The following is a 13,190-nucleotide window of genomic DNA, read 5'->3' as shown; positions in this document are numbered from 1 at the left end:
TCTTGCACCACACGTAACACCGTTGATTATGATTTCTTTCGAATATTTTTATCATGCTGATACGTTCAGCAAATTTAAAGAAAGAAGTGATATGGTGATCACTTTGTTACAGTTTATCATTAGCTTACTCTCCATTCAATTTTTTACATATTGTGCCATAGTTAAATTCTTTCAAGTAAACCCACAAACGAGCGCCCGACCGTAGATCGTGGTCCAATACGTTACACGTTCGACTGATTACATACACTGATTTCGTGTAGGCTTACAGGAAGTTAACATTCAACAACACAGGGTTTCCCATTCCTGATGGATATCGTTTTAACTTTAATTTAGCTATTGCAGACGTTTTCTGTTTATATCGTGTCACGTAAAAAGCCAGGCATACGTAACAAACCGCATCGCAGCTTTATACAAAGTGTAGACATCTCTCTGTTATACGGTATCACCCCCATCATGGTCCCGGTTGTTTCTGTAAAAGCCAAGGTAAGGTGGTGTAATGACTGATTATCACTAAAGTGGAAAACTAATGAACATGATACTATGCATTGAATATAATTATTCCAGCTTGTACACTACTTGTTTTAACTACTTAATTGTTTAACCCTTGTTTACTAGACATTAGCGAATATGTATTTACATTTCTCCGGCTGTACCCCTTTCTCGATACTGCAGGGGTGAGGCTCACTTTCACTCTCTGCACAACGTAGGTGGAGTATCGAACATGGCTCTACAAGTTTACAACTACTGTTACTTCTCATATCCCTATTTTATTTAAGAATCACTTCCATATATTGTGCTCAATAACTTCGCGGATATCTTTCATAAAACAAGTATTGTTAATAAGTAGATTGGTAAATATGACAAAAATGTGATCGCTTTGTCCTATCACATCAATAGCCTACGAATTCCTTAACTGTTAACAATAAGCTTACGAACAGTGCAGAATCTGGGCCGCACTTACCGCTTAACTTATTAAATACAAAGACTCCGTATACATACGGAATTAATTTAAATAACCTGTTTAAAGCTTGTGAGCCCTGATGTCTTAATATAAACCCATCCCGGAAGTAAAGTTGAATTGCGCAACGTCATCCAGACAGAACTGGTCGTAGATGAAGGTAAGAGTATTGACTAACTGTTACAGGTTATAGTTAAATCACAATCTATCCGATTCAATACACTGATAACTGCCTAGGTTCGTAGGAATATAACAAACGTTAAGCTACCTTTATTATCGAATACATTGTATCGGCCTTGTTAAGCACTCTGATTCAAGGACATTGAATGTTTTTCTCTCCCTTACAGGACATTGAATATTGTTGTTGCCTTACATGAATTTGAAGATAGGTTTCTCTCCCTTACAGGACATTGAAGATAGGTTTCTCTCCCTTACAGGACATTGGAGATAGGTTTCTCTCCCTTACAGGACATTGAAGATAGGTTTCTCTCCCTTACAGGACATTGGAGATAGGTTTCTCTCCCTTACAGGACATTGAAGATAGGTTTCTCTCCCTTACAGGACATTGGAGATAGGTTTCTCTCCCTTACAGGACATTGAAGATAGGTTTCTCTCCCTTACAGGACATTGGAGATAGGTTTCTCTCCCTTACAGGACATTGAAGATAGGTTTCTCTCCCTTACAGGACATTGGAGATAGGTTTCTCTCCCTTACAGGACATTGAAGATAGGTTTCTCTCCCTTACAGGACATTGGAGATAGGTTTCTCTCCCTTACAGGACATTGAATATTGAAGTTGCCTTACATGAATTTGAAGATAGGTTTCTCTCCCTTACAGGACNACACTGTGATTCAAGGGCATTGAATGTTTTTTCTCTCCCTTACAGGACATTGAAGATAGGTTTCTCTCCCTTACAGGACATTGGAGATAGGTTTCTCTCCCTTACAGGAAATTGGAGATAGGTTTCCCTCCCTTACATAACATTGAAGATAGTTTTCTCTTCCTTACAGGACATTGAAGATAGGTTTCTCTCCCTTACAGGACATTGGAGATAGGTTTCTCTCCCTTACAGGACATTGAAGATAGGTTTCTCTCCCTTACATGACATTGAGGATAGTTTTCTCTCCCTTACAGGACATTGGAGATAGGTCTATCTACCTTACAGGACATTGAGGATAAGTTTATCTCCCTTACAGGACATTGAGGATAAGTTTCTCTCCCTTACAGGACATTGAAGATCACTTGTGCTTCATGTGTTCCGACATCTGGATTTGTAGTATATTGTTCTATCACATCGTTCACGCGCGTTTTAACAATATTAACATAGTCAGTTTCATTACAAGGATCATTATTGAATTTCATTTTTTCTAACAGTACTAAGCATGTTTTCGTGTATCGGCTAGAAATATGGTTTTTGAAAGCAAAACTAGGTGGGATCGATTCCTCGATATCGAAATTCTTCTAACCTTCTCGCATATACATCATCACTGGGTGACTCTTTTACCAAATGGCGATCCAAACCCCTCTGTAAAATCATTCTGACCACCCCAGTTAAGGTCCAAATACAGCGGCAACAAACTATCAGGTACCTGCGGATGACAACACTCAGCTTGCAAGCAGGAATCGACAATACACGACACTCACGACCGCGCCTGGTGATTAAATTATCATAATGTATTTGTTCATATATTTTATATTTGCGATCTAATTGGTATGTCTAACGTCTATGTTTTTAGTAACTCTAGTGTAAATTCATCACAAAATGTTTTTGATAGAATATGAGTGAAAACATTTTCTAATAGACTCAGTGATCAAGTAAATAATATCCTGATGATATTAGACTTAAATTATATCTGTCTTTGTTTTCCCCCAGATCCAGAGTAATTGGATATAGTAGCTGACACTATGTGCTTGTTTGAGATATATTGTGGTAAGTATGCTATCATTAAAATAAACCAGATACACCTATAACGTTACAATAATGACAATCATGTAATACATGGGTGGTTGTATATTGTTTAGCGTCCTACTAACGACTATGGTCATTTAAGGACGTGCCTCCATGTATGTTGTGAATGCGTACATGCTTGTATGTGTGCCGGAGACAGGGTATGATGGTGTAATTGCCTCCTTGTGATAGTGCGGATCTGATGCCGACTTTATAGTGCTATCTCACTGAAATACCCTGTCGAAGGCATTCAGCACAGCATTCCGATCGACCACAGTATACTGACTGGTGAACCAATCGTTGCCGTTACCTTTTAAGCTGAACGTTAAGCAGGCAATAACAACTACCATTTTAAGGACTCGTTGCCTTCTTCACTTGGGCGAACGTTCGACAATAAAGCCAAAAGTGCGGTATTGCCAAGCAAGTAGCCGGAAAATAAAAGGTAGTTAGAAAAACAGAGAGAGATACATGTACCAGTTTTCCATTAACAAAACATTTCAGAGTATTGATGTGTACTTTACACTCAAAAGACCGAAAAACATGCAAGCCTACATAAGTCTCGCCATTGGTGTCAACCACAATTTACGATTGATTTAAAAATCAATTAAAATTGAGTATACTGTGAAATGGAAAATATATAATTAATTGATCAGGCAAAGGGAGATAACTGAATATCTAAACAAACACTAAGCAGGACACAAACACAACCACGTATAAAATCTCTACGAGTGCAATGTTATCATTAAGAACACATACGTATATATATATATTTGGTCACACAGCCACAACCACTTGACCTGACGTCCACGTGTACCAGCACAAAAGTCTTTGATACTTTAGACTGCATAACCTACACAATTGTACTCTTTTTTTAATTTCAAATAGACAAAAGCAATATGAGAGAGATGCGCAAAACACAGCAACATACATGCTCAAATGGATTTATTCATTATTCAGCCTTATTGCATATAAATTCGGATAATGCTGATTAAATTTATCAAGTCGATGAACAAGTCTTTTTCAAATATAACAAAGCTATCGTGATTAACATACTGTATCATCTATTGTATTTAAATGTCTAGTGTTCCGAAAAAAACCACCTCAGCATCTCTTAAAATAATCCTGTTGACATTTTCATCACATAGGGCAGCTTTGTAGGAAAGTGTGTATATATATATGACTGTGATTACTATATCCATTGATAGAAAATAAGAAAAATCAGTATTTATTGTTACACACTATTGTATAGCACACCAGGATATAGTGTTATATTCAATAAAAGCATGAGGGGTAATCTTCGCGAGACACTCAAATTCCTAACAACTTTTGGTTTAGCCAGATACATCTTGTTTAGTGAAAGAATGATTGTTTATGAATAAGGGGTAAAGGGTAGTGCTGTCCATGGAATTTCAAGGTCAGGTGACCTTCAAATTCGTGCTCGCAAAATATGATTCAGCAACAGTACAGTAAGATATTAAAGCATGCACAGAGGAATGGTCCCTACAGAGATAGGACGTGAGAGGTAATTTTATACAATGTATATATTATATATAACATTTTTATACATTATACAATTGTATATATTATATATATTATTTGTATACATTATAGAATTGTATATATTATATATATAATTTGTATACATTATAGAATTGTATGTATTATATATATTATTTGTATACATTATAGAATTGTATATATTATATATATTATTTGTATACATTATAGAATTGTATTATTTGTAAACATTATACAATTGTATATAGTATATGTATTATTTGTATACATTTAGTCAGTGGAACTGTCACCCACAGTCTGTTTTATAGTTAGTTTCTACATAACACTAGTTAAATCGTCATTATACTATTTTTGTAATTATTTCGTAATTGTAGCTCCGACCATTTGTTCTGCCTATGAGGATTAGTACAAATGTAATGCAGGAGAATGTCAGTATAAGATATTGTGGGGTTGATCTAACAAATCTACGAAAGCCCGGGACGGGCAACCGATAAAAATATCTCGCTATAACGACTTACTATCTTGTAATTACCACTCGCTAGTGGATTATTTCAAGGTAGTAACAAGTCCAATGTCGTTATCACGAGATAGCTAATTTGTTATTACAAATTAAGATGGTAAGTCGTTATTACAATATAGCTACGGTGTTTTTTTTCTCTGTGACCCGTACCGGTTTCCGTATAACGTGCTATAGTTTACACAATTTAATTTCGATATTTATTTCCAGGGATCATCCTGCTTACTGGATGTTTCAACATACCAAAGGTTCACAGTCAGGTCACCGACGGGGTTTACTCGAAAATTCGGAGTGGTCACGGCCAATCAGGAGCGACCTTACAACAACCAATCAGGAGCGATCTTATTACAGCCAATCATCCAAGCCTTGACGTAACAAAGGCTTCATTTCATTGTACAGCCGAGAACGTTTGTAATTGCCATCGTACTAAGGACAATGTTCTCGTGGCCGACTGTTCATATTTAAATATCGAAACAGTTCCACGTTTTCACCCTAACGTGACAGTTATCCATCTACAGGGAAACAGGATTACAAACTTCTCCGGTGAAGGGGTTCCAACTTCGGTTGCATATCTGGACCTTTCAGAAAACAAGTTAAAAACGTTCATCGGATTCCCATTCAAGGACATGAACAAATTAGAAAACTTGGATTTAAGCAATAACAAATTGCAATATACTAAAGCGACGTATAACGAAAACATTTTTCAGGGATTGTCTAGTTTGAAAAAGTTGAATTTAAAACGGAACAATATGAAGTTTGCAATAAGACACTTACAGTTTCCAGTCAGTATTTCCCAACTGAAATCACTAGAGACACTGCTGGTAGATGGGGTGGATTTAGTAGGTTTTGATGATAGTTTTATGCTGTTGACTCAGTTAAGTACTTTAGATTTATCCGGAAAAACGGGGGTATGTCACATCAGAACTGTAAGATCCAGCTTCTTTCGGAGTGTTTCTAATGTTGCTAATTTGGATATTTCTGATTGCAATATTCAAATGATTGAACTCGGAACGTTTCGTGATTTTAAATCTCTTCACACACTTAATATTTCTTCTAACGAATGTCTGACATTTCGAGTCCTATCAAACGTCTCAAATGACGTTCAGTACACCCCAGTACGTATCCTGGACGTCAGTCGGTTACACTGTACATTTGGTCCTAGTACAGTGATACACAAGGACGATATAAAACATCTGTATTACACTAACATCACACATTTGTACCTAGGGAGTAATCGGCTGTCTGTGCTTGAAACCGGTGCGGCAAGAGAACTCCCAAGAACTCTCAAATTTCTATCCGTCGCCGACAACGACCTATCTTTCGGACTGTACTATATTGAACTTATGTCCGGAATGCCAAATATAGAGATCATCCATGCGGAACATCAGGGGAGTCCCCATAATCTGGAGTCAGGCAGTAGCGACTGTAATGATTGGCGGGCACCACCATCGTCCCACAACCAGATAACATTCGGCCAATCTACTTCAGAATTACACAGCTGTAACAGAAATCCTATTCGGAAGTTAGGTCACAACAGTAACATTTTAACCAATTTCCCCTTTCCTCATTCGTTAAGAGAGTTTTATTACAGTAACAATGCAATGAATTTTGAAATAGGCTTTGTAGATGCCCAAAAAAATAATATTAGAATTCTTGACTTAAGTAATAACTTATTCCATTCATTGAGAGGCCCATTGGTCAATTTGAAACGTGTTCAATATATTGATTTCTCGAATAACTATTGTACTTACGTTTCCGAGTATTTCTTTTCCTTGGATAATGTTATCAAAACGCTATTGATTCAGAACAATTTGTTAGGACTTGTGCTATATAAAGATACTAGTGGAAACATCTTCAGGAATTTGACGAAATTAGAAATGCTTGACCTATCCTCAAATCACATCTACAATTTACCGCCACTTCTTCTAAAGAACCAATACAAAATGAGAATTCTAAACCTGAGTAATAACGCGTTAAACGAGTTTAGTTTGGACTTGTCACATATGAAACACTTACAGTATCTGGACCTGACGCATAACCAACTGAAAACGATCAAACCGGACCAGAGGGACCAGATCGATAAGTTAAGGGGCAACAATGTGACGCTTAATTTAGAAGGGAACCGTATGACCTGCTCCTGTGACCAGCTAGACTACCTGAAATGGTTAGATCATAACAAAGGTTTATTTGTCAATTTTCATACGTATGAATGCGAATTTCCCAATGGAACTCGAATATCTTTTTCAAACTTTGACCAAACTTTAACTGAAGTAACAAAGTCATGTGACAGCTACATCGGTATTATAGCCGTGTTTGGATCAATGATCGTACTGTCAATATCCCTGACTATCTCCGGTATCGTGTACCGGTACAGGTGGAAACTACGGTACCTGTTCTACCTGGCAAGGATCCGACGTGGCGGTTACACCCCTGTCGTTAGTGCGGTTGACGATGATGACTACGAGTATGATGCTTTCATATCTTATTGTTCGGGGGATTATCTGTTTGTTCTAAAACAGGTAGTTCCCAATCTCGAAGACAGTAAGGGACTAAAACTGTGTCTTCATCAACGGGACTTTATCCCCGGACAGGAGATAGCGCAAAACATCACTAATGCTATTCACCGAAGTCGGAAAACCGTCGTCTTACTGTCTAGGAAATATCTCGATTCCTACTGGTGTAAGTATGAATTCAACATGGCCCGAATGGAGAGTATATATTCAAGGGGAGGTAACACCGTTGTTTTGCTGGTTTTCTATGAGGATATTCCGTCCAGAGAGTTACCGTTTACAATGATGGACCTGATAGATAATGAATCCTACATTGAGTATCCCCGTGACGACACCCACGGTCAGGTAGTATTCTGGGACAAAATGGCTAAGTCGATTTCTCCATATCCGACAATTAACGTATAAATACGTGCCTAGTTCATCGTGGCAGTAGGATTCACCAGCATCTGACATATACTGTAACCCATAATTAGCCAGTATTTTCCCACATCTTCCTTAGATGTTACATTATTCCCCCCTCCGAGAAGACTCGTCCCGACACATAGCCTGGGGAATCCCGTAGGTCATCTCTGTGTAGAACTGGTCTTCCATGATCACACACCGCTACCACCTTATGTAACGTGCGGGCAGTCCCCCATCCAACTAGTGATCACGCTCGACGTTGCTGAACTAGTGAGCGGGTCCCCGGGCTATACCGCACTGCTGGAAAAGCAAGCTTGCCAGTAAGGCAGTATTTTCTCTCATATTCCATAGATGTGAGAATACTACACATCATCACAGACTAAACAATTCAACAAATATTGTTTAATATTCCGCTTCTCAATAAGTCAGTCCTCGAACAAAGTGGGGTCTTAATTATTTTACCTCCTTTTCATAATTCTTCCGCAAACTTTTTGTCCGACGCGTTACTTGTATTGCTTTTTTTTTTAAACTGCTTGGTTGATTTTAAGGAAACATGGCATATTTCATATTTATTGGCATAAGGTGGAGTGCAAGTGACTATTTTTTTATCAGTTAAAAACGTTGCGAACTCATTTTCCGTTTTTCAGAAATTTGTTGTGCTGGACTATTGAAGAACAAACATCTATCAATTTTATCAAAGATAGCCTCCATAATCTAAGGGTCGAAATCAGATATTGTTTGATTTTGCTCAAATTTAGTTTGAAGGCGTTCTTACATTTCGTGGTTTGGCAAGATCGTAGTCTTACTCATTTGCATTCTCACCTGTAAATATATTGTTAATATTACTTAGTTGTCTGTACATTAAATATACTTTTAAATTAAAGTTTAATTCATTCATGTTCAAATCAGATTGAAGTATTCTACTAAATGCTGAAATAAGAGTCAAATGTTGACTTCGTGTATGTTTAACTATAATGATCACAGCAAAACCTTAATATCTCCAATGTGAGAGTGTAACGGATCTTTCGAAACTGCTGCACATTATTTTTCTGAATGTAATCAATATAATAATATTCGCCAGACTCTCCACTAGAGTTTGAATCATGACACAATCATCTGTGTATAAATGTCCTACTAAATGGTTGTAATAGTTGTAATGATATACAAAATAGAGATATCTTATCTCATGTATCAAACTTTATATCGCAATCAAAAAGATTTTCATTAATATAATATTTGACTTCCCGTTACTATTTTTTGGAACATAATTATACATTCTTACATTCGGTTTTTTTCTGGGTTTTTTTCAAGTTATATGTATAAAAGATTTATACACATTTAATTAAAGAATTACTACATTACTTACAGGAGTTGGTGTAGCCCTATTTACAAATTCTATATCTATTTGCTGAAATTGGCTTTTGATCCTTAACAGTGTGTGATGGCTAGTGTGTTATACATATGGACTGTATGGCCTGTATCTGTTGAGGGAATAAATCCAATATCACCAAATATTTATACTCAACAATTTACCTTATATGAATACCAGTAACTCATTGTCTAATACTTGAAACTATTCACTGAAGATAATAGTCTAGTAAATATCTCAAATTAAATCTCAAGAATACTGAACAAGTCTGTTTACATCAAGGAGTTACTTCCCCTTATCCCAAACATCATATCAATGTACAAATATATGTCTGTGTTTCTTACCACCTGTTGTCACTTTAAGGAGAGGACTTAGATAGGCTATGCCTGATGTCTGATCCTATTGACAATTGCTTATATTGTCAATAAAATTTGTTGAAATTGAAATTGAATACCTTAACATTAAGGTACTCACCCTTATTTAACCGGTATCGTCGTCATTGCGTTTTTTCATTTTATCGATTAAAAAATCATTAAATTTTGTACTTGTTTGTTTATTATTTGCTGCTGGTTAACACGAAAAAAAATGAAATAGCTTTTTTTACTGATGACATCACACTTCCAAAGTTCCGCAAACCTTCTCGAAGTTAATTCAAAATAACAAAATCAAAACCCAAAATCTATTAGAAACTCGAAATCTATAAAAAGAAAGAAATCGAAGTTATCAAAAGCAAAATCATTATGAACCCCCAGACGAAACCTGGTGCCAGCGTTTATATAATCTTTCTCAGTCTCACACTCAACTCAGATTCTGCGCTTAAGCCCTTTCTCCAGTATACAAATTTTACAAAACAATTTGGAGGAACTTTGATATTTAGACTTCCGTTATCGATATCGAGACTTATCCCCCCTTTTATATTTGCTATATTGCATGTTTTAGAGGGTTTTGAGAACAGAAATTAAGTCTTGTTTCATAAATACGGGCCCACATGTTCCAGAACTATCAGCTTTTCTTCTGGAACGTGCGAAATCCGCCAGCATGTCTTCTGTCAAACCACGGACGTAGAGCATCATGATCGATGTTAGGGTTAGGGACACTGTGGACAAGTCTCTGATTGCTATCGAGTCGTGGTGCCTGGCGTCAGATTTAATCAAGTTTAATAAAAACATCTCAATTAGAACAACCCAGCAACGTAAACGTTTGGCTACCAGTATCCATCGATCTAGAAGATAATGAAACTAGAATAGGATAACAAATTGATTGGTAAACTGCTGTGCGAAAGTAGCGTCAGTTTGATCGTAACATTGATTACATATATAAATCACATGTACGTAGGTGATGAAAATATGTATTCTGTCTCTCATTTGGTTTTAACAATTTCCAAGACATATGTCTACTAAAAATCATACAGGTTCGGGGAAAGAATTTGCCTGCTGCATCCAAATATATTTAGTCGTAAGAGGCGACCAATAGGAGGCCCCTCGCAGATTCGGGGTTTTTGTTCTCCCTTCTGCTAAGGGGACATCAAAGACAACCTACCATAATCTGCAGCCTCCACTGTAACAATCGAGATATACATATATCTTTTTCTCATTTCTCTACGCTTTCTTTTCGCTTGTTTCCTCCCTGGTACTCGTCTTCACAGTGCCATGGCTGTTCCGAGGACGTTGTTTGAAGGTGACGGAACAATAAATAAACACTTCATCAGACTGTGTTACTGGTTACAAACCGGTACCAGCAGCATTTGCCAAACTTCTGGCAATGATACAACTGTATAATAGCAATGTGGAACCAGTTCTCCTGCGTGCTGGCGTGTCATTGAAAGTGACATAAAAAAGGTTTAAGTCTTCCATAATAGCTGTGTACGTAAGATCAATACAATTATGTGGCCAAATAAAATAAGCAATAGAGCCTGCTGAGGAAAAGGAAAAACAACGACGGATGGGATGGCTTGGGCATGTTTTGAGAATGACACAAAACAGAATTACCAGAGTTGCTTTACACTGGGCACCACCTGCCAAGAGAAAAGTAGTCAGAGGACAATAACATCAGAATTAGAAGAAATGGGATATCCTATGGGCCAAGCTCAGTTCATTGCCAAGGACAGGGGTAGCAGGCGGCAAACTGTTGACAGAACGCCATACCCAGATCTTAGTTGACGTTGCTTTATGAGATATTGCATTTTTGAAAGGTTATGACGGGGTCAAGGTAAGCGTAACCGTATTATACAGATGAACTGTGAATTTCTTAAACTTCTAATTTTTACTTAGGGCAATTTTGAACAAGCTATCAAAGAATCATATAAACTTTCTTGGTCCTCATAAATAAACCGAAATGGCCTTTCTTGATTTTTTGCAATTTTATATTTGTTTACTATCCCACAGAAATGCCAAACTAGGGGACAGTAATTAAATGTTGACATGATGGATGGAAGAATAGTAAACAGTTTATTTTCCAAGTCTATTTAAATGTTTATCTATCTCTTTTACATTACTTAGTTGTCTGGATACTTTTCTGCAGATCTAAGGAATGTGTGTGTTAAATTTAAGTTTGAAATCAATGGTTACAACTGGGTGTTTGACGTCCTGCTAACATTTAATATGATAATTAGTATCAGTTCTGGAGTAAGATCTTTGATTCTTTTGAATGCATGTACTGACAAACACAAGTCTAAAAAATTTGTAAATCATTTTATTATTTTTTTCGTTCCTAAAATGATGTCAGTATTTTACGGTATCATCTGTAGAAAGCAAACAGGTTTGATTAACGCTAACAATTATGTTTGACTCCATACAACTACTGATTTGAAACCTGATTTCTTGCGGCAATCCAGCAGATCAATACTGAATTAACAAGTGTTGCTAGATCAATTAAAAGTCTGAGATGTCCATCATGCATGATTGCAAGTTATTGAAAGCTATTCATTTTGTTGTCCAGTTCATTTCGGAAAAGAAAGCTATATGGGTCTTGTAATCCTCGTTGAACAATACTAACCCAATCCCAAACCAAACCGTAGACTGTTTTCATTGAAATTGTTCAACTGCTCAGCATGAGACGTCATGATCATTTTTTAACAGACTGATTTACCAATCAGAATATTTCAATAAACAAAATAATGTCCCTTGACAAACATATAAGAGTAATATCAGATACAAAAAAAAAAAACGATGAAATCTGTCTAGTTAGAGTTTTGCATTATCGCAACAGCTAAGTAAAGAAAGATCCAAAATATCCCAATATTGCCGACAGATGTTTTTTGATATTTTTAAAACATCCGAATGCAGATGACATATAGATGAGTGATATAATATCGCCAGTATTTGATACGCAAATATTTCAGGAGTGCTTTGAAAACAACGCGCCAAGTCATATCCATTTCGGGAGGGTTCAATATGAGGTTAGGGCAACTTAGGGGATACCGGGCAAGTTCGTCTCCGGGGTAAATCCGGCCACTCCTGATATGTATGGTCTTGAGCAAATATTTATAACTTTGAGGATCTTAGTAGAGCAGTTCACTGGACAGGATATTCACACGAAAATAATGGCGGGAACACTACATGTATACTGTTAGATTACTAAAAGCGAGATGTTTTGGGGTGAGAGTGGAAAGAAAATCATGACCTTAATTTTCTCTATTTTTGCAAAGTTTCTGTAAACCGAGTTGCTACTTATTTAGGTCATACATGTAAGACACCGACAGCTTCACATGTTGGTATACATAAAAGGTTAGCATATAGTTGCGTACTCTATGATATACGGATTTATTGAAATATCAATCTGGGGCAGGTTCGACCCATGCCCATCTTCGCTGGCCAAGGGTTACGATCCGGTAAGAGAAGATAAGTTAAATGTTATTTAAAGTCGGTGGGCATTTTAAAAACAAATAACATAAGCTCTATATAGCTTTTGACCGACATACACGTTACAACTTATAAAGACACTCACACTTGGTATATTAAATTTGGGCA

General features: G+C 36.8%; 1 protein-coding gene across 2 annotated transcripts; it reads left to right on the top strand.

Annotated features, from left to right (window-relative positions):
* The first annotated feature begins 270 nt into the window (after positions 1–270).
* On the top strand, positions 271–9,762 carry LOC110449069 (toll-like receptor 4). Of its 2 annotated transcripts, none has more exons than XM_021495659.1 (3): positions 271–483; positions 2,832–2,888; positions 5,152–9,762. In XM_021495659.1, exons 2-3 carry the CDS (start codon positions 2,864–2,866, stop codon positions 7,854–7,856), a joined length of 2,730 nt encoding a protein of 909 aa, XP_021351334.1. In that variant the 5' UTR covers positions 271–483; positions 2,832–2,863; the 3' UTR covers positions 7,857–9,762. The 2 variants fall into 2 exon arrangements, with proteins under 2 accessions (XP_021351334.1, XP_021351332.1); XM_021495657.1 differs by lacking the exon at positions 271–483 and adding an exon at positions 1,086–1,118.
* Positions 9,763–13,190: the final 3,428 nt, after the last annotated feature.

Source organism: Mizuhopecten yessoensis, unplaced genomic scaffold (assembly GCF_002113885.1).
Source record: "Mizuhopecten yessoensis strain PY_sf001 unplaced genomic scaffold, ASM211388v2 scaffold4477, whole genome shotgun sequence".
In the NCBI taxonomy this organism is placed as follows: domain Eukaryota; kingdom Metazoa; phylum Mollusca; class Bivalvia; order Pectinida; family Pectinidae; genus Mizuhopecten; species Mizuhopecten yessoensis.
Note: the sequence above shows the minus strand (reverse complement) of the source record. Positions and strands in the feature narration are given on the sequence as shown.